We start from the raw sequence: 24,914 nt of genomic DNA, 5'->3' as shown, positions 1-24,914 counted from the left end.
CTTCTTCAACGTAGGATAAGGATTAGGGGGCAACAGTTTTAGAACAAAAGACATTTGATCTTTCATTTCCCTCAAATTGATGATCTCAGAATTTAGAGAAAGAAAAAAGCTATTTTACAAAGAATTAGTATTTTACAACAACAACAAAAAAAGATCTGCAATTCTCATATGTTTCACGGAAACAGTGAGAATCTATATCCTTTTGAATTTATATTAGTAAAGATACTTGGAGTTTTGACAGTTATTTACTTTATATTCCCATCCACTCGGTTCCACATTACCTCTACATCCGACATCTTCATGCGTGTCCCCTCTTTGCCCACAAAGATATCATCAATGTCCACAAGGATGTAGCGGTCGAGGGTCAGACAGAGACGTTTGCCAGTCAGATAAGCAATAGCATCAACAAAGATGAGCTTGTGCAGCCAGAAATTGAGATTGTTACCAAAAAGAACCCTCTGGATACCATCGTGGAGACCAAGATCCTGCACCACTGTGGCATGCAGAGCTCTGTGCGTAGTCAGGTGAGGGATCGACTCAGATGACTTGGTGCTGGCCATCAATACAGGCTCATAGGTTGTGTGATTTGACTGGAACACCGTCCAATCGTCCCCAGGCAGAGGGCCCTGTTCCACTTCATTAGCCTGGGTAACATACAGAAGTCGGGCACTGGGATTGATGTGATAATCTCGCAATCCCAAATTGGAATGTAGGAAGAGAGGAAAGCCTTTGAGCTGAGCACTAAGTAAGCTGTTCTCATTTGCCTTGAAGAAACCAATGATTCCTACTCCGTATTCCACACAGTATTTATCCAAAAGATCCCTGTTCCAGGTATCCAGGTTCACATATTTAAGGATATTCTCATAGATAATAAGAGCATAGCGACCATGGTCCTTGTCCATTAGAGTGGGCACGTCTCCCTTTCCGGGAGCAATCTCTGTCCTGTATTTAAACCGACTAGATTCTAAGATGGCCACAATCTCTTGACCCAATTGGGAATAAATGCTTTCCACAAAAACTAGCACCACAGGGTCTGTGCGTGAGTTGTCAACTGATTTTGTAAGCCTCCAGCTTGCCTGGGGCTGGATGAGGATCCTGTGTTGACTACTGCAATCGCTGAAGGGAAGAGGGGGTGGTTCCTTGATTTTGGGACTGTTCGTGACATAGTAAGCCAGGAAGCACATGGAGACCAGGCTGAAGGCAATAAGCAGCAGAATCAGTCTGTGGAGCTCCAACTGTCGCACATGCCTCACCACTTTCCACAGCTGAATCATGATGAGGTGGGTGGCTTAACCTTGCCTCAAGTTTGGCACCTATCAAGCTGCCTTGGTGTCTCCAGCGCCACCACCAGAAGAGCCAGTGGCAGCTCAATGAAAAGAAATGTAGGCTGCAGAGAGGAAACAGGTCTAAGTGAGCAGCTGCAAGACCAGATCCCCAGTGATCTGCCATTTATCTCAAGTGACCATGGCCTTCAATTCCCATTGCTCCCTTGAGCACTTCCTCCTTTTTCTTTCTTTGCTGGCTGAGAAGAGTCCTAAGAAGCAAGGAGGCTGCATGCACTTGTAAGGAAAGTACAGGCTCTCCAGAAAACAAAGTGGTGCCACCAACTGATGAGCTTGCCAATCACATGGTTGTTATTCTGAATTCGCCACCTGCAATTAAAGAAAAACCCAGATAAATTTAGGCGTTCTAGAAAGATCAGTAAGTGCTACAGTGAAATTGCCTATGATGACCTATTAAAATCACACACTGCTTCTGACATTATCAATAGAGATAAGTGGGACTTACAGAGAAAGCTCAGCATTCCAATATGCCACCCCTAATTTCACGAATTTCTATTTCATGTCTCCCCTACCAATTATTTCTAATGCCCTCTGAGTATGTTCAAATTCTTCCTGGACTTTTCTGTGTTTCATTTTCCCTTTCAAGGCTTCTTCCTATGTTTCTGTTCCCACAACCATCGCATTATTTCCCCCTTGTTTTTCAATAATCCTCTTTAGTTTCCTTGATGTCACAATTCAGCTGGCTATTTGCATATATGAGGTGAATTGGGAAATCATGCCTCTGCCGTGCAAGTAAGGTGTACTCAGAGCAACTCAATTCCATGCTTCTGGTGTAAAAATACTTTTTAGAAGGTCCCTTAATGAACAAGGAAATATGTATACTGCTAGACCTCAGCTTACAACCATAATGGAGCCTGCTCATTATGGGCCTAAATTGTAACCGTCGTAACATGGGTCATCATGTGATGGATCTGCTTTTAAAACCCCTTTCTGCAGTGGCTGTTAAATGAATGTGGTAGCTATAACATATGAGTGCTGCAGTGGTTAAGTGAACTAGTTGTTTACTATTGGTGTCTTTGCCAAAAATGAGAAGTAAAGGACAGTTTTGGGCAAAAATGTTGTAAATCACAGTAATGTGACTTCAGGATACTGCCAAAATGTCGGTCAGTTTCTAAGTGTGCCACAATGCGGTCATGAGACCAGGGACACCTCTTGGAACTGGAACATTGGCGCATGGAGGAGGGGGCACAGCGTAACTTTGAACAGGTGAAGGACGTGAAACATCAAGGACTACTGTTCCTTATTTCTGTTCCTTATCTCAGAGAATTACCAGATTTTCCACACTGATGTAGTGTTGTTTTGTCATCTGAGTTGCTCTATATTCATACTATCGAGATTAATTTTTTTTCCAAAATAGTTACCACCGTAAACTCAAACAAAAGCAAATGAGGAACTCTAGAATATCATCATTACAATATAGGGATAAAACTCTTTGGTGTTATTTGTTTGATAACAGAACGTGCACCAGTGCGTTTATTTTTGGAATGACATAATCACACAAATGATACAATATGTAATCTTTGTGGTGCCACAATGATATTGCTGTCCTCTGAGAAATAACAGAATATTTTCTCCAGTAAAGTCTGTTAAAATGAGATTTCACTCTTATTTTTTTCCTTAGATTTTTAGATTAACAAATCATATAATTAATTCATCTAGGCTTAGGTGAATAAGTTAAATACTAGTAGTGTCTATGGAGATTCTCAGTCATCCAGGTCATGGATTCAGTTCTCAGAACTGAAAAAGCTCCTTGGATGAGAAACGAAATGTCTTCAATGAAAAAAAACCAGAAAGTCTAGTTGCCTCTTGAAAAAGCACCTTTGGGGAAGAAGGCGGAGCCTCCTCGCTAACAGACCGTAGATCGCGACTCTCTGTGGCTATGGTCCGTGCTCTTTCGTTGGAGAGCCCCAATCATTACGATGAGGGGCTGAAGCTGCCTTGGAGGGGTGGCGGAGTAAGGGGAAGCCGCAAGCCAGGGTGAGGGGAGCCACATCTCCCCTCCTGGGCTTGGTCTTTTCCCCCCCGACTGCAGCGGTGGTTTAAAATGGCCACCCCAAAGAGGAGGACTCAGCTGGATTAAGATTTGTGCAGGAGGGAAGAAAGAGGTGGATAACATCTGAACCGGGACAACTGGGCAATACAACTAAACAAAAGTACCCCGGGATTAAGGTAACATGGAATTTTTAAGAAAAGAAAAGTGAGCAGCGAAATTACAAAGGGACAGGAAAAAAAATAAGAAAATATTTTTGACAGCTAAGTGCGGCTTCGAACCGGGAAAGGAAGAAGCCGGAACTAAAGATTTAATTAAATTGGACTAAAATATTTTGGGAATAAACAGGCATAAAATAAAGCTGGACTTAAGATTGTCAAAAAATAATAATAATAAAGTTTACAAATTGGAGACTGGACTGTGCTGGAATATTAAGGTTCGAAAAACCCTAAATAAAAAAATAGGGGGAAAAGGTGAAGACTTTGTATAATGGAGAGTGCTACCTTTTGACAAAAACTTGAGCTCAAACAAGGGAAAGCATCCTGTTTATGAATGAACTTGTGTGGATATAATCTTAAAGAAATATTGAAACACAGTAAGAATTTTAGAAAGTGAAAGAACCACCAGAATAAAGAAAAAGGCAAGGAAAGACTGACTGTGGGATTGATTGATGTTTTTGGTATAGACCCTGGCTGGAACAATTGAGAACTTTAGCAAATTGAAAGAAGAAAGAAGGAAAGTAAAAGTGTTTTTTTTGTGGACTTTAACGATCCAAAAATATAAGATCGTGTAATGATGATATCTCTTCGGGAATTAAAAATGGAACTTAAAAATACGAGAGAATTACTACAGGAAAGAGGCTCTGTGTTAGAAAAAATGGAAATGGCGATTGAAGAACAAGAAGAAAGAGCTTCAGAGGAGGAGGAGTTGACTCAAGGAGAAGACATTTTAAACAGACAATTAACACAAAGAACACTACAAAGAAGTGGGGAAAGAAGGAAGGTTAAAAAGTTGAGATTTAGAAGGCAATCAAAAGGGGGAATACCTATGAAGTCGGGAAAGACAGAAAGACCCAGCAGAAAAGGGGAAAGGAAGATATTAAGAAAGAGAGGGATATAAACTGGAATGAGAAAAGATATGGGGAAAAGAGGGGGAGGAGAAGCAGTAAGAAACAGGTGCGTGAAATCAAGAAATACGGAAATAGTAAAATGTTGAAAAGAAATTGTTTTTTCAGAGATAATGGTTGATGAATTAAAAGGGGGATTCTGCAGGGTGACAAGGGGTAATAAGACTATTTCTGCAATTAAAAATATTTAGAAAACAGGGTAATATAGATACTGATAATTTTTATTAAAAATCAAGGGGGGGAAATATGCTGTGGTATCCAAGTGAAAAGATGTAATGATTATTATTGTAACTTCTTAAAAATAATGGTTTATTGGGAATTAAGAGGGAATAAAGGTATATTTTAATCATTGAGGTGTCACACTCAAAACAGTAAAAGGGGGGAAGCCTATACTTGTTTTATTTTAGTGTTAAAATTTGTATTAATCTAGACTTTATAAAAAGAATGTGTAATGGAAAGGGAATATGACACACTAAAGAACCAACTAAATTAATAAGTTAATATAGACTATTAAAAGCAAGGAGAGACATTGGTAACTTTTTAAATTATTATCATTATCATTATTATGCAAACACATATTGTTTATCTTTATTTTTAAAATAAATATTAAAGGATTATATTTGAAATAACTGAAATGAAACAAAAAGATGTTTCGATTGAGATTAATGAAAGAGGCCAGAAGTAATGTGTTTGTTTCTCTCCTTACTGAAAATTTGGAATGGAAAAGGTAATAACAGAATTAAGTATGCATATATGAATGTATAATTGCTGTCATATTTGTATGTAAAGGTGATGACCTGGAGACATGTTGTCCACTAAAAAGAGATTTTTGTTTTTAATGTGAAAAACTGAATAAAGTTTGTTAAAAAAAAAAGCACCTTTGAGTTAAATACTAGTATAAAATCTTTAAATTGTAAAACAAACTATTTAATAAGTACAAGTTGTTGGAAATGCTACAAAGAAAAGTGTGGCAATAGAAAACAGTAAAAGAAAATAAGGTAATATTTTTCAAAGTATTAAAAAACAGCAACTCCCTACTTTATGCCTCACTTCTCAAAGATGCCAAAGTACACAAAATTAAAAAAGTCTTATCAGAAACAGATGTCCTGTGTCCTCAAAGCAGAGACTCAAATCAAGTTTGTAAGCAGAGACCAATTCTGTTTAAGAGAAATATTCCATTTTACTTATTCAGCTATCTCCACTCTAATGGCTAAGTGTAATACGGTAATTTTTTTAACAGAATTATTTAAAGAATTTAGAGGAAAATTTGCTTCGAGAGTATCAAGTTGTGTGTGGGGAAAATGTTACTTTTCATTCCTTTAAGATACCACAAGTGTTTTAAATATGTATTTATAGACCAAGTGTGGTTTTATGGGCTAGTGGTCTTATTGGTAAACAATTTTATGGGCTAGTAGTAGTATTGGCAAGTACTATCGATTTTAGTCTTCATTAGAAGAACGAACTAATCTGATCACCACTGAATGTTTCTTGCTATACAATCTGCCTAGCTAAGAAACTTTCTATAGCAAATAAATGAAGACAGGAATCTCATAACTGCTCATATTTAGGAAATTCTCTTTCACAAAATTAAAATCTAACCAGTAAACAATATTTTATTTTATTTATGCAAGTCGTTCTCAATTTATGACAACTGAACCTGGAATTTTGGTCATTACGAGAGATACCCATATTAAATGGCTCATTCAACAACTGCAATTTCAGTTCTCCCCATTGAGGTATTAAGCAACTCCTAATGTCTAAGGAAGTGCGGGAGGCCGTGAGCGGCTTGGCACCCACCAGCATACAGAAACCTGCCGTGGGTTAGGAAGCCTCGGCTGGCTAGGCTCACTTCTGTGGGCGCCTTCTCCTGGACCTACCACTCCCAAGACACCAGGTCCTTACACCTGGGGCCTTCTCTCAAGGCTGGCCAGAAAAAGAATTTTGCTGGACAAAAAGCTAGCGAAGGCTATCTTCTTCAAAGCTAGAGAGGCTCTTTCCATTTCTTGAGAAATGTTGCCTTTCTAGCCATGAGGAAGGTTGCTTCACTTAGCTTTCTGCACAAAGCTGCACTTTGCATTGCCTGGGCATGCCTGTCAGCTGCAGGTAAAAGAAAATGACTGAGGTGTGGTGGGATAGGGAGAAAGCCCAGGCTTCTCAGGAGTGGTGGAGCAGGTGAGAAGACCCACATGCTAGTGGACCTGGTCAGTTGAGGCCGCCTGACCCACTGTAGGGTGAGATGCAATGCACCACTGGCTGTAGAGGTGCCCTTCTAGTGCCCAATTATTGATCATGTAACTGCTGGGGTGCTGCAACAGTTGGAACTTCAAGTAGGGATCATACATTCCTTCATTCAGCACTGTGGTAATTTTGAACAGTCCCTGAACAAATAGTTGGAAGTCGAGGAGTACCTGTATTAATAGTTATTTATAGTTAATTTCATTTAAAATATTTATGTTGCTTTTCTACTTTTACAGCACTCAAAAGGGATTCACAAAAATAATTAAATTTGGAAATGAAGTAAATCTATATAAGGAAGATCAAATAGTTAGATATTCAAGCCTATCATAGAAAACAGATGAAACAAACTGCCTAATAATCTTCATCACCTCATGGTTTCTTTCAACTTTTGCCTTATAAAGATTTTTCCTGCAAATCAAAATACATTAGAATTCTAGGGCCAGCTCCACGCTCATCAGACATACATCTGCTGTTCAAAAGCAAGCAGATGTGCAAAGCTGTAGGACTAGTTCGGTCAAATCAAGACCCAACAACACCTAGTGACTACATCAATTTGTGTCCAAGGACAACTCTTCATAGAAATGTTTTGTTCCAAGAATGCAAGCACAAGCAAGTATTGTACGCACAAGCGCGCACACACACATACACACACACACCCTTCATCAGACTGCCAGGCTTTTGAGAAGTTGACTCATCAAGGCCTTGTCAGCTGGCTCAGAAGTGAGAAGATGGCATCAACAATCTAAATTCTAGTGAAATGACACAATAAATTATGATGCCTAGCAGCAAATTAGTCTATGACTTCCTGAAGGCTCTAAGCATTCCTAAGAAGCCCAGATCTTCATGTGACCTGCTTACTTAGCTATTTGAAAGCCAAGACTGGCTAATTTTATATGAACTACAGTATTCTGAGCTCCTTCAGGATTGGGAAAGTTTTGCAGTACTATAAGAATTCAGCAGAATACTCTCCCCAGCCAACGGCTAATGTATACAAATATTTGTAAATGTTAGTCAGCTGGGTACTGAAACTGCAATTAAGTCAAACTTCACAGCAGGTCTAAGCTATGTTTTTATTCCTCTAACACTTTTTTATCAACACCAAATTAATACTAACCTTCCTATCTAAAATGTCTAGAACCTAATCAATTATCTCCAACGGTGTTGAAAAGTTGCGGATGTTATCTCAAAAGACCCATTCCATAATCTTGGTATGGAAGATGGGTTTAACTGCCAGAAGATTGGTGAGGACAAATGCTCCTCATTTTATCTTCAAAGATAAAAGCAAAAGAGAACCAGAGCAGATTAGTCAGCCTCACATCAACATCTGGCAAAATTCATACTTTAGCAAAAGCCTGTGTGTACTTTTCTTTTTTAAAATAATTTTTATTGAAGACATTTTTAATAAAGTAAAAACCAAATAAAGATAATAAAAAGAGTAAAACGTGAAAAAAGAAAATAGGAAAGGGGGGGAGGGGAGAAAAAGGAGAATAAAAGAGTTTTCAAACCCAGAAACCACAAAATCATTTTACTCTTTTTCAGCAACAAAGTCCAACCTAAGCGGTTTCCAGGAACTGATAAATGTGGTAGATGATCTTCAATCAAACAATTCAATTTTGCCAGTTCTGCTCTGTTTCTGTCACTTTTACCAACTTTTCCTCCATTATGGGTATTTTAGAGTGCATCTATCTCACGGTAGTAATCAGATATAAAACTAATATTCTATGGCTCTTTTCTAAAGAACAAGCAATGTTCAAAGCAACTTGAACTTTTTTTTTTGAAAGTTTTATTTGGGTTTTCACAAAAACAAAATACAAATAAAACACCTTTTTTGAAAATAGCATGGCCCCAGGTTATCACTTCTTCATACAGACACCAAACTCAATTTCATGCTCATTTTTATATTCTATTCCATATCTTATTACCATTTTATATTTTTTACATAGTTTTTCCCCTCTTTTAATTTTCTCAAGTTTATTTTAATTATCTCATCTCAATCAAATCATTATATTTATACTTTTGTCTGTCCTGTTTCAATTTCATATTATCTTTTCTTATTAAACAAATTTTTCCCTGTAGTTACCAATTGGAGTATGACACCTTTATATCTTTTAATTTTATCCATTCAAACTCTTATTTAAGCTTCAATGTATACCTTTAAGATTATAGCACTCAATATAATACATAACTTCCAATCAAATTCTGCTTGGTACATTCTTAAAATACACACTATATTCTTAAAAAGAAAAAATTATATATATATGTAAATAAAGCACACATTCCATTCCAATTCAATTCTATCATTAATATTCATTAAAATCTTAACATCTTTAACATTTCTTTTCAATTAAATATCATACTTTCTTGGGAACACTTATAAATTTTTCATAGTTAATTCTTTTTTTTCCATATTTCTCACTTATATTTTTATAAATTACTAATAATTAAAAATGTTCCCATTTAATTATCTCAATCATTTTAATTCATTTATTACCAAACATTCAACTACATTACAGTAAATATTTTATCCATCATTTTAATCATATTTTCTAAAATTATTTCTGTTTATAATATAACAATGCTATCTTATTTACCTTTGCAGAATCCCTTTTGCAATTAAATTTTCACCCATTATCTCTAAACAAGCTTATGGTTACAATCCTAATATCTTTTCCCTGTTTCTCCATTTCTTGTTTCTGTCTTTTACAACTTCTTTTCCTTGTCTTCTTCTCCCTCCCCTTTTTGCCCCCTCGTCTCTCTACTTCTAACTCTCTCATCTGTAATCTCCTCTTCGGTTGTTTTCTAATATTACTTATCTTTCAAATTCTTCTTCTTCTTTTTGGTTCTTTTTTCTAGTCTTAAACCTTTCACTCTCTTTCCCCCCCCTTTCTTTTTTCCCCCACTTAAAATTATTTGATCATTAAAGATGGCTTCTTCTTTGTCCCAATCTTCTTGTTCTGCAAGCGTTTCTTGTTGTTTCTCATAGTTCCAGATCTCCATTTCTAAGAATTGAAATACGAAGCCAAAAGAATCTCTCCCTTCTTGTGCATCTTCTTTCCATTTTTAAGTTCCATTTTCAGTTCTTCTAAGAGTGATACCATTTTGAAGACTTTTAAACAACCACCCGGTTAATTTTAGTCATCCAGATGCAAAAACCAAAAATCACCGAGTAATCCAAATAATCCAAGGCTGTTTCTTTCTGCTTCTTTTTTCTACTTTCTCTTCCTGGGGTTCTATTATTTTGTTACCAAGTTTCAATTATGATGTATCTTTGAGGAATCTTGTTAAAATTTCACTGTAAGTTCCTTTTAGTTACAGTTCCATTCCTTAGTTCCAGGCAGTCTCCTCCATTTTTCCAGATCCTGCCCTTTTATTGTTTTTTTTTCTCCTTTTCTGCTTTTAAAAGCTTTTAAATATCCAGAAATCTTTATTAACCCTTTGACTTTTATTTTCAGCTTAGATGCCTATTAATGTCAAAGTGGATTTTTTTCAATTTCTTGCTTAAGTCTCTTAGCTCTCAGTATAAGGGAAGAAAAAAGAAACCTAATCCTTTCCCTTCTCTCTCTCCTTCGCAGCTTCAAAATCTTCTTTGGGAACAATGTTATTAAATTTACATTCCAGGGTACCTTATTTGTTAAAGCAACTTGATCTTTTTTTGATTAAAAATTACCAGTTTAGTTTACCATGGGATGTGGGTGGGAACCTTGACTTCAGTAAGACAACTAACAGAATTTATATACCCCGAAAGAGAAGATGGCAAAATGTGGGCTGAATTTTGCTACTATTATCTGGATGCAGAGCTGGATGAATCTAATGACTGTCTAGTATAACAGTGGTATCATGTGAAGGAAGGATTCAGTGACATAGAATGGAGTTCTGGACATTTTGCTGTTCAACATAATTTTAAATGACTTAAATGAGGGATTAGAAAATATTAGAAAATACGATTAATCTTAAATGACAGTAGCAAGATTCAGAAAATAGCAAATATATTAAGATCCTCCTGAATTTTGTTAAAAATATATTTGTTAAGGTATTTGGGAAAGCACAGAAAATTGCTAGAACAGAACTTCAGCTTTCTTTCTTTTTTTTCTGGTAGACATATTTCAAAGTATCTACCCACCATCATATTTTGTAAGAATGCTTCTGAGGTACACATTGGGGAATTGTTTGAAATCGGGATTATTCCTGAAACTGGCACTTAGCTTCTCAGTGTGGTCTGGCAGCTTCTCATTTTTTAATTGCACCAGAATATTTCACAGTACATTATTAATCATAATGAACACAGTCATCGTAGAGCCTTAACAAGCCTTATATTCATTTTATTCAGCTGAGAATAAAAAGTCTGTGAAATTTCATTCTTATCACTAAAGGCAGGGAAAAAAAATGACTCCCTTTTCTTTGTGAATAGATGGAAATATTTTGTCTTGCCACCAAAATAAAGAATCCTTTAGTAGAAGATTTTGATTTCAAATTGTAGAATGTAACTTTAATGTTGGCTCAAATTAAGAACTAGATGTGGATAATTTGAGGTGTTCTGTATAATAAACAGTGTATACCATGCCAGTCTTCCTTAGCAGTCTCTACCAAGGGAAAAAAATACTAAGGTATTGATCCTTGGTCCTATTCTCCACTAATTTTTCTTTTTTGCTCTCAAGATAGTTCAGCCAAATATCCCTAATCTTTCACTGATCTATGCTTATCCTTGAATACCAGGACAAAACATTATCTCATTCAATAGCTACTGGGACGATTTTTCTCCATTAACCAGTTTTCTGGCGGCAAAAGGAACAGGCAATTATATGCATAGTATGCAATATGAGCCTAGGGATTATTGTAAAAATCATGTAAGCATTTAAGGGACGTGAGGCTAAAATATATAAAGAACAGTCAATGGAGTTGAGAATGTCTAGTTTAATGAAAAGAAGGACTAGGGGTGACATGATAGCAGTCTTCCAATATCTCAGGGGCTGCCCCAAAGAAGATGGGATCAAAATATTCTCCAAAGCATCTGAAGGCAAGACCAGAAACAGTGGACAGAAACTAATCAAGGAGAGAAGAATCTACAGCTAAGGAGAAATTTCCTGACAGTAAGAACTATTCATCAGTGGAACGATTTGCCTCCAGAAGTTGTGAATGCTCAAACACTGGAAGTTTTTAAGAAGCAGGCATGATATTCCCCTCTGAAAAAAAAAATTGGGGCCGGCCAAAAGAGATCCCGCGCCGTGCGCCAAGAAATCACACACACAACCCCAATGCTACACACCCTTCCTTTCCAGCCGGTCAGGTGTGGATCAGCTCCGGAGCTGGGCAGCCGCTTCCCTGATGGTGGGGCCAAGGCCACTGCCCGGGAAGCGCCCGCTGCTTTCCCTCACCAGGGCCGGGCAGTGGCGTGTTGCCCTGCGCCGCATGGCCCCCGCCTGGCAGCATGCTTCTCGGCACAAAGCAGCCAGGTTACCCAAGGAGCCTGGCTGGCCAGGCGAGGGGAAGGCAGCGAGGGCCCTGCCGGGCTGGGGCAGAAAACCCACTTGGCAAGGCGCCGGGGAAGCCTGCGGGTGGAGGACCAAGCGCGCTGGGAGGCAGAGATTCAGCCGAGGCCATCAGATGGAGAGACAGCTGGTCTGTGGCTGCCCAGCTCCCTTTTCCTGCTGCTCAGCGGCCTCCGCTCAGGCTGGGGCTCTGCGCGCCTCTGCGGCTGTCCATTCAAGGGGTCGCGGTTCTCTTTTAAGTATCCATGGACCGAAAGGTACAAGGAGGAGGAAGAAGAAACCCGGGAGCTGCTGCACCTGAGCCTCCGGTGCCGCTGCTGCCGTTGCAAAGCGCCGCCGCGGCTCTTCCTTTTTGCCCTTCCCTTCCCGGAGCCGCAGGGAGCCGCGCCGGCGGTAGCAACTCCTGACTCAGGGGGCCTCCAAGGGGAGGGGAAGGAGGAGAAGAAGGGGTGGGGGGGGAAAGGGTGGGGGGGCGATTCCCCCAAAAATCGGAATTCCGATTTTAATCAGAAGAATATCATGTCTGAAGAGGGGACTGGGTAACCATCAGTGGTTATCCAATGGTCTAGGGCAGTGATGGCTAACCTTTTCGTTGTCGCATGCCAAAAGTGTGCGTGTACGCGAGTGTGCATGCATGCATGTGTGCCTGCATCCATAATGCACTGGGTGTGCGACCTCCCCACCCCTGCACATGCACATATGACCCTCCCACACACACACACCACACACCTCTGTGCATGTGCGTGCATCTCCCCCACATGCCCCGCCCCTGCACAGCAGATACCCAATGATCAACTAGCTAGCGGGAGGTGCGCATGCATGCACAGTGGACCTGATCAAGGTGACGGCTCGTATGCCAGCAGAGATGGCTCTGCATGTCACTTCCGGTACGCGTGCTATAGGTTCGCCATCACGGGTTTCCTGCCTAAGCAGGGGTTGGACTAGAAGACCTCCAAGATGCCTTCCCACTCTTATTCTATTCTATTTTATTCTATTCTATTTAGATGGTGCAGTTTAACTTTTCTAGTGTGAGAAGGATTTGAATAGAAATGTAGATTAGAACAGACATTTGGAAAGTTATTTTAATGCAAGACTCAAAGGTGATCCCTTCATGACAGAGAACTTATTTCACTTATCCTCTTTGCAGAAATCAAGAGAACCAAAAAATCATTTTCCTTTTAAAACTCTAACTGACATCTGATAAATGCACTTAAGCTGTCAATGCCTGCAGAATGAATGTTACACTTCACAGCAGAGGTCAGCTCACAGCAAGGAATACTGGAGGCCCTGACCTCATTTGGGATTTTACTAGTTCTTAGAATTCTAACAAATCAACCCAACAAAGGCCAACTAAATTATCAAATACATTTTAGTCATAGTTGGCCATTTAGATGCTATGATTGTCTTGATTGATGACAATTTGCTCTTCAGAGTTTGCTTATTACCAGGTCCAGGGAGAGTTAGTTTTGTAAAGAAAAAAACCACAAAATGAGAATGTAGTTTAATGCTTTGTAGAACCTGATGGCTCAAACATTATGAATTGCTATTTTGATCAATTCCTTATGTGGTAAACTTCATCAATAAATCTTAAGTTATGGAATCATATGGTTGGAAGGGATTTAGGAGAGTCTTTATACCAATCTGGACAAACGGTTATCCAATCTTTTCTTGAAATTGAGCAATCTCCAGTAATTGGGCACCAACTCCCAGAAGCAAGCTGTTCCACTGATTAATTGTTCTTACTGTTAGGAAATTCCTCCTTATTTCCAGGTTTGATTTTCCTCTGACGAGGTTCCACCCATTGCTTTTTCTCCTGCCCTTAGGTACTAAGGAAAATAAATTGAACTCCTCTTCCCTGTGACGGCCCTTTAAGTATTGGAAGACTGCTATTCTGTCTCCCTGAGCCTTCTCTTTATTAGAATAAGCATACCTAGTTGCCTTCACTGGATGAGCTAGCCTCTAGCCTCATCCTCACTGCTCTTCTCTGAACTCTTCCTATGGCCTCAGCCTCTTTTTTGAATCATGGCGACCAGAACTGGATGCAGTCTTCCAAGTGTGGTGCCACTACGGCAGTATAAACCGGTACTGTTACTTTCCACGACCTTATACTGTCGATTGCCCTGGCATTGCTTTGGCTTTTTTGGCAGCTGCTGTCTCATACTTAAGTGGTGATCTATCACGACACCTAAATCCTTCTCACAGTTGCTACTGCTGAGCCAGGTACCTCCTATGTATTTGGTTTTTCCTGCCTAAACGCAGGACCTTATTTTTCTTACCACTGAACTGAATCTTGCTGAATAATGCTCAACTCTGTCAAGATCCTTGAATCTTGTGTCTACCTTCCGAGTGTTGGCAATTCCCCCCAGTTTGGTATTGTCTGCAAATCTGATGAGTTTCCTTAAGTATATAATTATAATAATAATTATAAGGATAGACCCTTACCTAGATCACTTATGAAGATGTTGAAAAGCACTAGGCCCAAGAAAGAACATTGAGGTACCCATTGCATCCTTTCTCCATATAGATGTAGCTCCATTGTAGCAACTTGGTGAGTCCAGTTGTTCAGCCAACTGCAAATCCATCCAGTGGTGGTACTGTCTATTCCACATTGTTCTATCTTAACAAGAGATAGTCTGGGGTCTACTTTGTCAAATGCATTACTGAAGACAAAGTATACTACAGTGGTGGCTAAACTTTTTGGGCTCCTGTGCCAAAAATTGTGTGAGCATCAGCACACACGCACGCATGTGCCAGCACCCAGAATGCAATGTGCGCCCCACTCCCCCCGCATGTACATGCAATCCCCCCTCCCGCCACCCGCTTACCTGCACTGCACCTCACAGCTGATTTTTTGGTTGGGTTGAAGCCTTTTTCAGCCTCCCAGAAGTTTGGAAAAAGACTCTGCAAGGCTTTGCAGGCCAAATTATAGGGCCGTTTCATCACTTCCGGTATTATAGGAAGTGACAAAAGGGGCCTATAATTCGGCCTGAAAAACCTTGCAGAGGCTTCTTCCAAGCTTCTGGGAGGCTAGAAAAGGCCCCAAACCAACGGGAAAAAAAATCAGCTGTGAGGCGCGCGCATGCGAAGTGAGATAAGTTTGCCTGCAGCTCGCGTGCCAGCACAAATGGCTCTTTGTGCCACTTGTGGCACGCGGGCCATAGGTTCGCCATCAAGGGTATACTATGTTCACAGCATTTCCTTGATCCACTAATTTGTCACTTTATCAAAGAAAACAATAAGACTTCAATCAGAATAGAGCTGGAAGGGACCTTGAAGGAACTTGGGGGGGGGGAGGGGGGCTTCTTGCATATACTGAGTGACCGCACTGCACATCCCTGTGTGGTCTTCTCCTCAGGACTTTGCTTCTCAGGCTTCTAATCAATCCCATGGGAAGGCCTACTCAGAGGGCACTCCGCCAATAAGCCTTCTTCAATAGCAGTGCTGTTCCTCCTGATAAGGGGGACCCCTTTCCTTGAGAAATTTGGGGAGAAAGTTAAAGAAATCATTCACCCAATTTCTATGTCCCATTTCTATGTTTCTATAGTATTTCTATGTCTGATGGAGAATTTTAAGAGACCATACTGCCCAGCTCTGATAGTTTATTTAAAGCATTAAAAGTGGGAAACTAAAACTTTTTTGCTGGACCGTTAATCAATCGATCAATTAAATCAAATCAATTCATATAATTTCTGCACAAACATTTTTATGGCCACATCTAAAGTATCCTTTCCCAAGCTCCAGATACGTTGGGATTCAGGAATAGCAACCTAGAGTAAGTCTGCTTGGCTATTTCAAAACAAAAATTTGAATTATGGTAATTATTTTTTAAAAAATTATAATTCTGAGTAAAACTTTGCTGGTCTGGATCTGAAAAATGAGGTTCGGTGCGTGCATGCATGGTACTTATCAGGATGCATAATATGGCCAGGAAATCTCTTCTATCTTTCTGTAGCTGATACTTAAGTGGCTTTGAACTCTGGACATGCCATTTGAGGAAGCACCAAGGCAGTCCTTTTCAATACTGAAACCAGAAGTCTTTTAAAAAGTTATGGAAAAATGAAAGCATTCCTTTGGAGGGTCTGTTTAATAGAATAAGAAAAAGAAGCCAGCAAAATAGAAAGTTACCTGCCAAGGCATTACTAACTCAAAGCTCAGTAAAAAGATTCTTAATTTAAAATAAAAATTAGTTGTATAAAAACAATAGATACTTCAAAGATGCTTATTCATATCAATTAATTTTTTTAACCATTTTTTGAATAGATTGTATAATCATTTTTGTCTAATAAAAAATATAACCATAATATGGCATGTGAATTTGGATCGTTTGCTCAGTTTCTCATCAGTGTTGCATTTTCATTTAAAATTAAAAAAATAAAATAAAGTTTTGGGAACAAAACTTTATTTGCTAATCATTGACCTTCCAGAGGACCTCTACTCTGGATCACATTGATTCATTTAGCCATATCTCTATCTTTATTTGTATACATAACATTAACAGAGAAAGCTAAACATTGCATATCAGAGAAATGAAAATTTTCACTACTTCTTCAACCAAATATGGTTGGAAGAAAATGTGGAAACTACTTAGTAAAAGTTCAGTTACCAAATAGTACTAATTAGGCAACCTATTAGAGCTCATTCTTTCACTTCCTTTCTTAAACGTGGCATTCTATGGACACAAAACCATATCCAAAGATGCCATGAGAAAACAACAGCAAACAGGTAGTAAAACTGACTTGTCTGAGTAGGGAATAGATAACAACTACATTTGTCAGTAACTGGAAACCTTCATGGGCTTTTTGTTGAAAAAAATGAACTTAAGACAAAAAGTACAATATGGGAAGAAGGGAGCCAAAATATAACTAGAGAGAATAAAATAGAAATGCACGTATAACTGATGTAAACAAAATTAGAAGACTTTTTTTATATCTTTTCTTTCTTTTCTCTTTTATTTCTTTCTTAGCACTTTTCTTTTTCTTTTTTAAAATTGTATTGTTTAGACTCTGAAAAAATATTTTTAAACAGCAACAGAACTGTTTGGATTTTTAAAAACTACATGGTCCAATAAAAAGATTGAAAAGACTTAAATTTAGATACCATGGTCATTTGGAAAAGCAGTCATTTTTGTCTGTTTGAAATAATAATCACAATTCCATTTCTTCTTTTTTTCTGAGGAGAAATTTCCTTACTCAAGGCTGATGGACCTATGGTCAGGCAAAGAGCAAAAAAGATCACTGGATTTCTGCTGCACTGGTTACAATAGGTATTAGGAGTTAAACTGGCTTAAATTTAAAATTTAAGGGTAAATTTGGTGGCTCAGACAGAATTCCTGCTGGGATGTTGCTGGTACTGGAAGAATCAGAACAGTAAAAAGAAATTTGTTAAGTGTTAGTTTGACTAAGAGACTTGTACTAAACATAAAATATACAGAAGCTAACACGTCCATCTTTTAATTAAGGTTGTATATCCTGTAATTGCACAGATTTTAGTGACCACCTGGCACGTTTCCTGTTATTGCTTTTTTTTAAAGAGCCCTATTTGCAGCACCTTGAGCAGCAACACTATTATTAAGCAATGTTTACATTACATTACAAACTTCTCAAAGTGTTGCAGTAGAAAAAGTAGGCCTTACACCTCAGAATCTACAGGAGCTAACTTGAACACATGGTGCTCTATCCTTTTATCTTTCTTTCACTCCTTCCTCTTTCTAAGGTCTACATTTTCTCTAAACTGCCTAATAAAAATGTATTTGTAAACAGACAAATGGTTGCCGACAGTCCCAACTGGTTTAAGAATTCTACATAGGATTCTCCTCTCAAAAAGAGCCAGCAAGTGAAGTTAACCAATCAGTTGCACTTAAATTGCACATGACAGCATTCAAACTGCTTTTTTGCATCTTGAACAAAAGGGTAAGAAACTGAAGCTGTAATCTAAAATTATTTGCCCAGCTCCAGGTACATTACGCCCCCCATGCCCCCCCCAAAATAAATGACTTAATGTTTCTAGTGTGTTTAAGGAAGCATAGTCCCTAAGCTGGAGCAAAAAATACAAGGAAAAACACTGAACTCAGACATTGGTGTGGAGGCGGTTCATTGAACTATTTTTACCACTCCTTAAAAAGTCTAGCAGGAATGATTTTGCTCAAACTTTCCAGATCATTTTTTTCTTCAATGGAATTAAGAGCTGACCTGTCTTTGGCCACACATGGATGCTGATCTTGAACTTTTTCATCATTAAACTTTATCGGGAGTCAAGCACATTCTTCCTCTTATCCTATCAACATTCTTTCATTGTCTGAAGTGACTTAGCGAGAGGGCTGTAGCTCACCTGAACTGCTGCATAAACGATTCCTCAGTTTATCTGAACAATTCTAGAAGTGGCACACTCAGGTTCACTGCAGTGGTGGGATTCGAATTTTTTTACTACCGGTTCTGCGGTTGTGGCTTGGTGGCCATGGTGTGGCATGGTGGATGTGGGCATGGCTTGGTGGGCATGGCAGGGGAAGGTTACTGCAAAATCTCCATTCCCTCCCCACCCCACTAACCTGCTTTCCAGCTCCGTTCTCCTGTGCAGGTCAACCAAAGAAGACCCAGTCGATCAGCTGGGACTCAATGGGAGGCAGAGAAGAGATGGGGGTTGGCGGGGCCAGTCAGAGGCGGGATTGGCTGGTTCTCTGAACGAATCCAAATTTCCGCTACCGGTTCTCCAGAACTGGTCAGAACCTGCTGAATACCCCCTCTGCTGTGAAGTGTTAAAATATTTTAAAAAGAATCTAGATTGAGACTTTCCATTTATCTGTATTCATTTAGATAACATTTTTTAGCCATTAGAATCATTTATATTTGCTTCATCTTCTAGAATATTTTGGGATAAAAGTTTTTTCCCCAGATTTCGTTTCTCCCCTATTTAGTACCAGCTTACAATAGACACTATGTCAATTCTTGAATAGCTCTGGGGATTTTCTGTCCATGATTCAAGTACAGAATGTTTAATAAATGATCACACTTAAAAATAATGTTGACTGCAGAAATTATAAACAATCTCCATCGGTTTACATGTTTATATGAAATGAAGGTAGTTGAGCTCATTTTTTACATCAAACCTGTTAGAATTTTCCCATGCTGAATATAGGGACTGATTTTATTGCATAAGTATTCCTGGTAACAGCTTCTGGGTAGTAACTACAAGCTTCTACACCATATTATTGCTATTGGTATTATTGTCATTTTTCTCTGAGAGGTGGGCAAGTGTTGCCGGTTTGGACCGGTTCGCCCATACTGGTAGTTCTGACCACCAGCTGGGCCCGCGCCCCCGCCCGGTGCTATCCTGTCCTATGTATCTCTCTCGCTCTGGCTGGCTTGCCCCGCCCACACAGCCCAGCTGATTTCCACGCCTCGCCTGCTCTACTCACTGCGGCTGCCTGAGAGAGTCTGCTGAAAGCTGCACACATAAAATCGCCATGTGTTTGAAACCTCACACAAGTGCGGAAGGCGTGCATGTGAGCGAAACGCGTGTGTGCGGACACACCCACATTTTTGGTTCTGCACTAGGCAAACCGGTTGTTAAATTATGTGAAGCTCACCTCTGACTATAGACAGTACATCAAAGGTTTATCCTACTTTTATTCTCAGAACAAGCTTGTGAGTTTGAGCCAAAGTCACCCCCAGGAGCTCCACCTGAAGAAAGTATCTGTTTTATAGCTATCCAAGTCCCAAACAAACCCTTTAGCCATTATTCCACTGCTTTTCCTTGATGGTAAAATTTTGCTCATCTCTGAACAAATATACTATAGTGGAAAGGACACATTCTTGAACACAGAATTCCAGATTTAAATTATTGGGTGACTCACTATCTAACCCACTTGTGCTGTGACATTAAAATTGAATAATGTCAAGAATTTTGCACTGGTTGTAGGAGGTATTTATACAGCTCTCAAGATTAAAACAGTAACTGGAACAGTTCATGTGGCCAAATTATAAAGGATCACACTATTTTGCGAGTAGGGAAGCAAAATTCTTCTCCCTCTTTTCACTATACTCTCAAAATTCAATTTTTTCTTAGGCCACAAAGAAACAGTCCACCTGGCTAAATTTATTACTCTTTTATTGAAGTTCTGCTAACTCAGTGTCATGCATATAAAAAGTATATAAAACTGTCTAATACTTCAAAAAGAAATCCACATACTTTCAAATGCTCTTCAGGAGAGGAACATTTTAGTGTGAGATGAAAGCCAAAAAAATAAATAAAAAGGATCTTGATATTCCTAGATGTTTCAAATATAGATACAAAACAGAAAAGAGGATTTTAACCTATGGTGAGATCTTAAGTGGTAAGATTCAGCAAGTGCAGGCAATTCTTACTTTTTGGACTTAATATTTTGGGTCACAGTTACAAGCCTTTCAAAGAAAAAACAAAACAAGAACAAGTTACTTTGGGGTAGATGCACAACAACTAGGAGACAGTGAAATTCTAGATGAGGGGTTCATGCAGCCTATCCTACTCAACACCGAAGTGCTGTAATTTTAAAACAATTAAAATATGCCAGTATCTTTTAAAGTCAAACCAAACACAGCTTGTAAAAATCCATGCTGAATACATGTATGGCATTAATGAATATGATTAACCCATCTCTTTTGAACATATAAAAATTCAGCTGGGGGGGTTAAAAAAAGGAAGAATTGAGTTTTTTAGGCAGTCCAATCCCAATTACTGCAACTTTTTGCCTAGTTTAATTTTCAGTCGTAAGAGATAATAACAGCTTGTAATAGCTGTCCAAGCATACTGATAAGAAAACAAATTCATATCCCCAAAGTGCAAATTCATTGAGAGTTGATGGTGGTATGTCTGGAGCACTTTCCCTTGGTAAAAAATCTCTCCTATGGGATAATGGCCAGGCTCACAGTGGGGCCAGTGAGGCAGAAGATTAAGGGGCCAGATTCTGGTTGGCTGAACTACAGGAATGGAAATCCTCACTCTCTTAAGCCAAGTTGTAGGTCATAATTTCTCATTTGTTTAAGTGAAAAGCATCCCTGACATCTTCAAGCCTAATTAAACTACCTTTTGTCAGAAGACAGGGACAAAATAAGGCATAGATTTTTTTAAAAAAGAACAAGCTCTTACCAAGAAGTTTACAAACGTGTAATTTATTTTGTATTTTAAAATACTGATTTGTTAGTGGACCAACCTAGAAACTTTTGCCTTTGGTATGTGGTGAAAAGAGGACCTGCTTCTCCCAAAAGAATAACTGGTATTAGTTGTTAATTGCAGGTTCAAGCATAGATAGGTTCACTCTCTGGTCTCTAGCTTGGAGTTGACAATGAAGGTAATTCTATTCCATTTGCTAAAAGTGGCAATATAGATGTAAACTCAAAATCAGAAAGCCCAAAAGGAGTTTGTATGTTTTCATCCTATATAGTTCAAAGCCTCTTTCTCCCAAAAGCTCATCAAGTATCAAAATAAGAATGTATTCCCCCGTACCTCTATACTACAGTACAAAAGCAGATGGATGATTGAATTAGCCACTCCGGAAGTTACCAGCCTGACAGGAAACGGCCTTGCTGTGGGAAACTTTCAATGAAATGACAGCAATATAACATCAACAAAACTTTGAAATAGCAGTGCAAATCAAAACTCTGAGAAGTAGATAAAGCCTCCTCTCCCCAAGACAGAACTGTATTACTACCACAGTGAATATGATATTGTGCTCCGTTATTATGTCATTTGTACACTTTTGGCTAAGTGCGATATGAGAACTAAACTCTGGCTTAATGTAAAATGTAAATCCATCCTATTGTTATTCAGAAAATAATGGTAAAAAACCCTATGTAAAAACCTAACCCTTGACTTGAAATTATAAGGCTTCTCAAGTGAAGGGACTGCTTTGTTTGAGTTACAACTGGCTTCTAGTTCCATACAGTTCTTCTCTGAAAGTCTTTCTGTTAGGGTTAGACTATGAGCCACATTTTTATTCAGGAGGGCCATCAAATTATCACCATGCAGCTAAATATTTATATGGATTTTCATTTGAGCATAAATAATGTAGAACTAAAGAATACCATCCAAACTTCCTCTTAAAGAAGAATGGGGATTCTAGGCAACTTTCTAAGTAACTCTGAACAATGAATACGGTAAGAAAACAGAAAACTGAACCTGGCTTGATATAGAGGCATCTCATATATTTCAGGCATATATATTGTCTAAACCACCCAGAATTAAAAATGATAGATACATATCAGTTAAGCAGAGTCCATTTAACAAGAGATGCAATTTAATTCTGAGGTCAAAAAGTAACTTACCTTTTTTTATCTATCCAAGAATGCATCACTACCAGAAACGGAGTCCCAAGAAATGGGGGGAAGGCAGGACGTTTTTGTGTGCTTGGTAAAATGTGCATGGCTTGCATGTGAAGAAAACAATCATGCATGCAAACATTTAAGCTTCAGCTACCTGACTGGCTGATGGTTAAATCTCCAGGCTCTTCCCAGCCTGGCTGCTCTCATCCTCAGCACTGAACGAGCCTCTCAGCACAATGCTCTCGGCCTCCCTTTCAGATGCCTCTGACAGCCATTCTCTGACCAGGGAAAGCGCCAAATGCCAGCAGAGCTGTGTTTGGAAAGGGAGGGAGGTAAAGAGATGAACGGTTCTCACCATCTATCAACCTCAGAGCTATTCAGCAACCTGCCTGAATGCAGCCAACATTGGATTCTCCATGGTAACCAGAAAGGGGCAGTAGGTGGGAAGAATGCAAAACACATAGACACACACATCACTACACCAGAACTGGTCTGAGAAAAATAGGATATTTTTCAAACATTTCAAAGGTCGGCTTCTATCTTCAGCCAACATTTTTATCTGTATATCTTCTCCCTTCCTTGCAGGAAAAAAAATGTTATGCAAAAGGAGGAAACGCAGTCTGTTCAGGTACAGGAAAAAAGCAACTTCCTGCTTTGCTTACTTCTAACAGAAAGAGACCTGTCTCTTCAACTATTATTGATTATTTTGAGTTTCTCTTAGGAGTAATCTATAAAAAGGGAGAAAAATCCCTAACCCCTAGATCCATCTATGCTTTGCTGATTCTCAGTGAAGTTAATTCTACAGTTAGTCTAATCCACGTTGTAAAAAGTAAATGGCTAAGGATTATAAGCTGATGGTCAGGCATTTTTGCTGGAGATGGGATTATTTACTTTATAGATTTTAGTATTAGTTCACAGGCGCTGTCACATATTGAAACTTTTCTTAAAAGATGCTGCGCAAGTGTCTTTCAGTAGTGCTAAATTAAATGTTTCTATGGATTTTTTTTTGAAAGTCATCAAATGCAGAAGTTCACGTATAATATTCCAAACTATAAACTACAAAATATGTAGTTTTGGAAAGTAAATATTAAAGTTACTGCAAGTTACAATGAGAGTTCAGCTCGTCCATATCTGTATCACAAAAACAAAATCTATTTTCATACTTGAAAAATGTTTCTATGTCTATGGAGATTCTCAATCATTCAGGTTGTGGCTGTCCCAAAGGTACTTTTCCAAAAGGCAATTTGACTTTCTTGGGGTTTTTTTTCCCCCTTGAAAATGTTTTACTTCTTATCCAAGAAGCTTCTTCAGTTCTGACTGAATGCTTCCATTCCCCATCATTCAATCAGAATTGAAGAAGCTTCTTGGATGAGAAGCAAAACTTTTTCAAGAAAAAAAGAAAAGGGAAGTCCAACTGCCTTTTGGAAAAGCACTTTTGGGACAAATTGTTTTTGTTTTGTAGATTTGAAATAAATAAGATTTCCTTTTAAGGTGGAAAAAGTAGGGGCTTCTAAATGATGCTAAATTATAATTTTTAGGAACATCAACCAACCTTATTCTACCGTCTCCCATAAAGTGACTAAAAACGACCTTGCAATATTTCAATTAATTTGATGTTGTTATCTCAAAATTTGGGCCCAATGCCAGCTTTACTTACACAGGGAATCAGAGCAAACTGCAAATATTGGGAACAGGAGTCATCTGATCAATTATACTGAATTACTTTTGATCCCAATTAGAACATAGGAATAACAGATTTGGAAGGAACCTTGGAGGTCTTCTAGTTCAATGCCTGTTGAACAGAAGTCCTTGTATATTATTCATTTGCTTCACAGATTCACCACATACATCAACAGGGACCAAGAAACCCTTCGTTCTTTTCATTTTCTATTTGCCTGAAAAAGCTATTCTGTCATTAGTGCTTTTCAGACCCCCCGCTTCCTTAAAGAGGCTCGCCTGCAAAACTCATGCGCCCTTTCTTCACTCAAAAGGTAGGATCTTGAGGAAAGCCCTGATGGCATGGCTCCTATTCAGCTCAGCCATATTCAGCAACTCCATTCTAACAAAGGTGGCAGGATGACTAGAACTGCACAACTGCACAACTTGCTAGATGTGGTTACAATGGGACTGATCAGTGTGGGGTTTAGTATCCATGAGAAACCCAGCTATTGTCTCAGCATGCTGTGATTTATTTGATATAATATTGGTTTGATATAATATGAAAATACAGTATATAGTGATACTCCTGGTGTGTAGCATGTTTTGTGAAACCAGCAGACAGACAGACAGAAAGACATAAAATCTGTATCATTCAGTTCGGTTCACTGTAGACAAGACACTGTATACTTATAAAGGCTAACTTAAAATGAAAATGATACTAAAAAAGTCAAATATATAATACTGCACATTCTTACTGCAGCCAGAATAACCTTTGCACAG

General features: G+C 38.7%; 1 protein-coding gene across 2 annotated transcripts in view; it reads right to left on the bottom strand.

The window, feature by feature from the left end:
- The window catches only part of NDST2 (N-deacetylase and N-sulfotransferase 2), a 66,017-nt gene that overhangs the window by 20,008 nt on the left and 21,095 nt on the right, over positions 1-24,914 (bottom strand). Inside the window, exons 2-3 of one of the 2 annotated variants that reach the window (XM_087932274.1) lie at positions 22,630-22,785; positions 282-1,652 (exon numbers count right to left, since the gene is read on the bottom strand). In XM_087932274.1, the coding sequence (XP_087788400.1) occupies positions 282-1,274 (993 nt within the window). In that variant the 5' untranslated portion in view covers positions 1,275-1,652; positions 22,630-22,785. The remainder of the gene's footprint in view (positions 1-281; positions 1,653-22,629; positions 22,786-24,914) is intronic. The other variant, XM_026711063.2, reaches the window with a different exon arrangement.

The sequence above is a fragment of the Pseudonaja textilis genome, chromosome 4 (genome assembly GCF_049901715.1).
Source record: "Pseudonaja textilis isolate UNSWEBS1 chromosome 4, rPseTex1.2, whole genome shotgun sequence".
NCBI lineage: Eukaryota > Metazoa > Chordata > Lepidosauria > Squamata > Elapidae > Pseudonaja > Pseudonaja textilis.
Note: the sequence above shows the minus strand (reverse complement) of the source record. Positions and strands in the feature narration are given on the sequence as shown.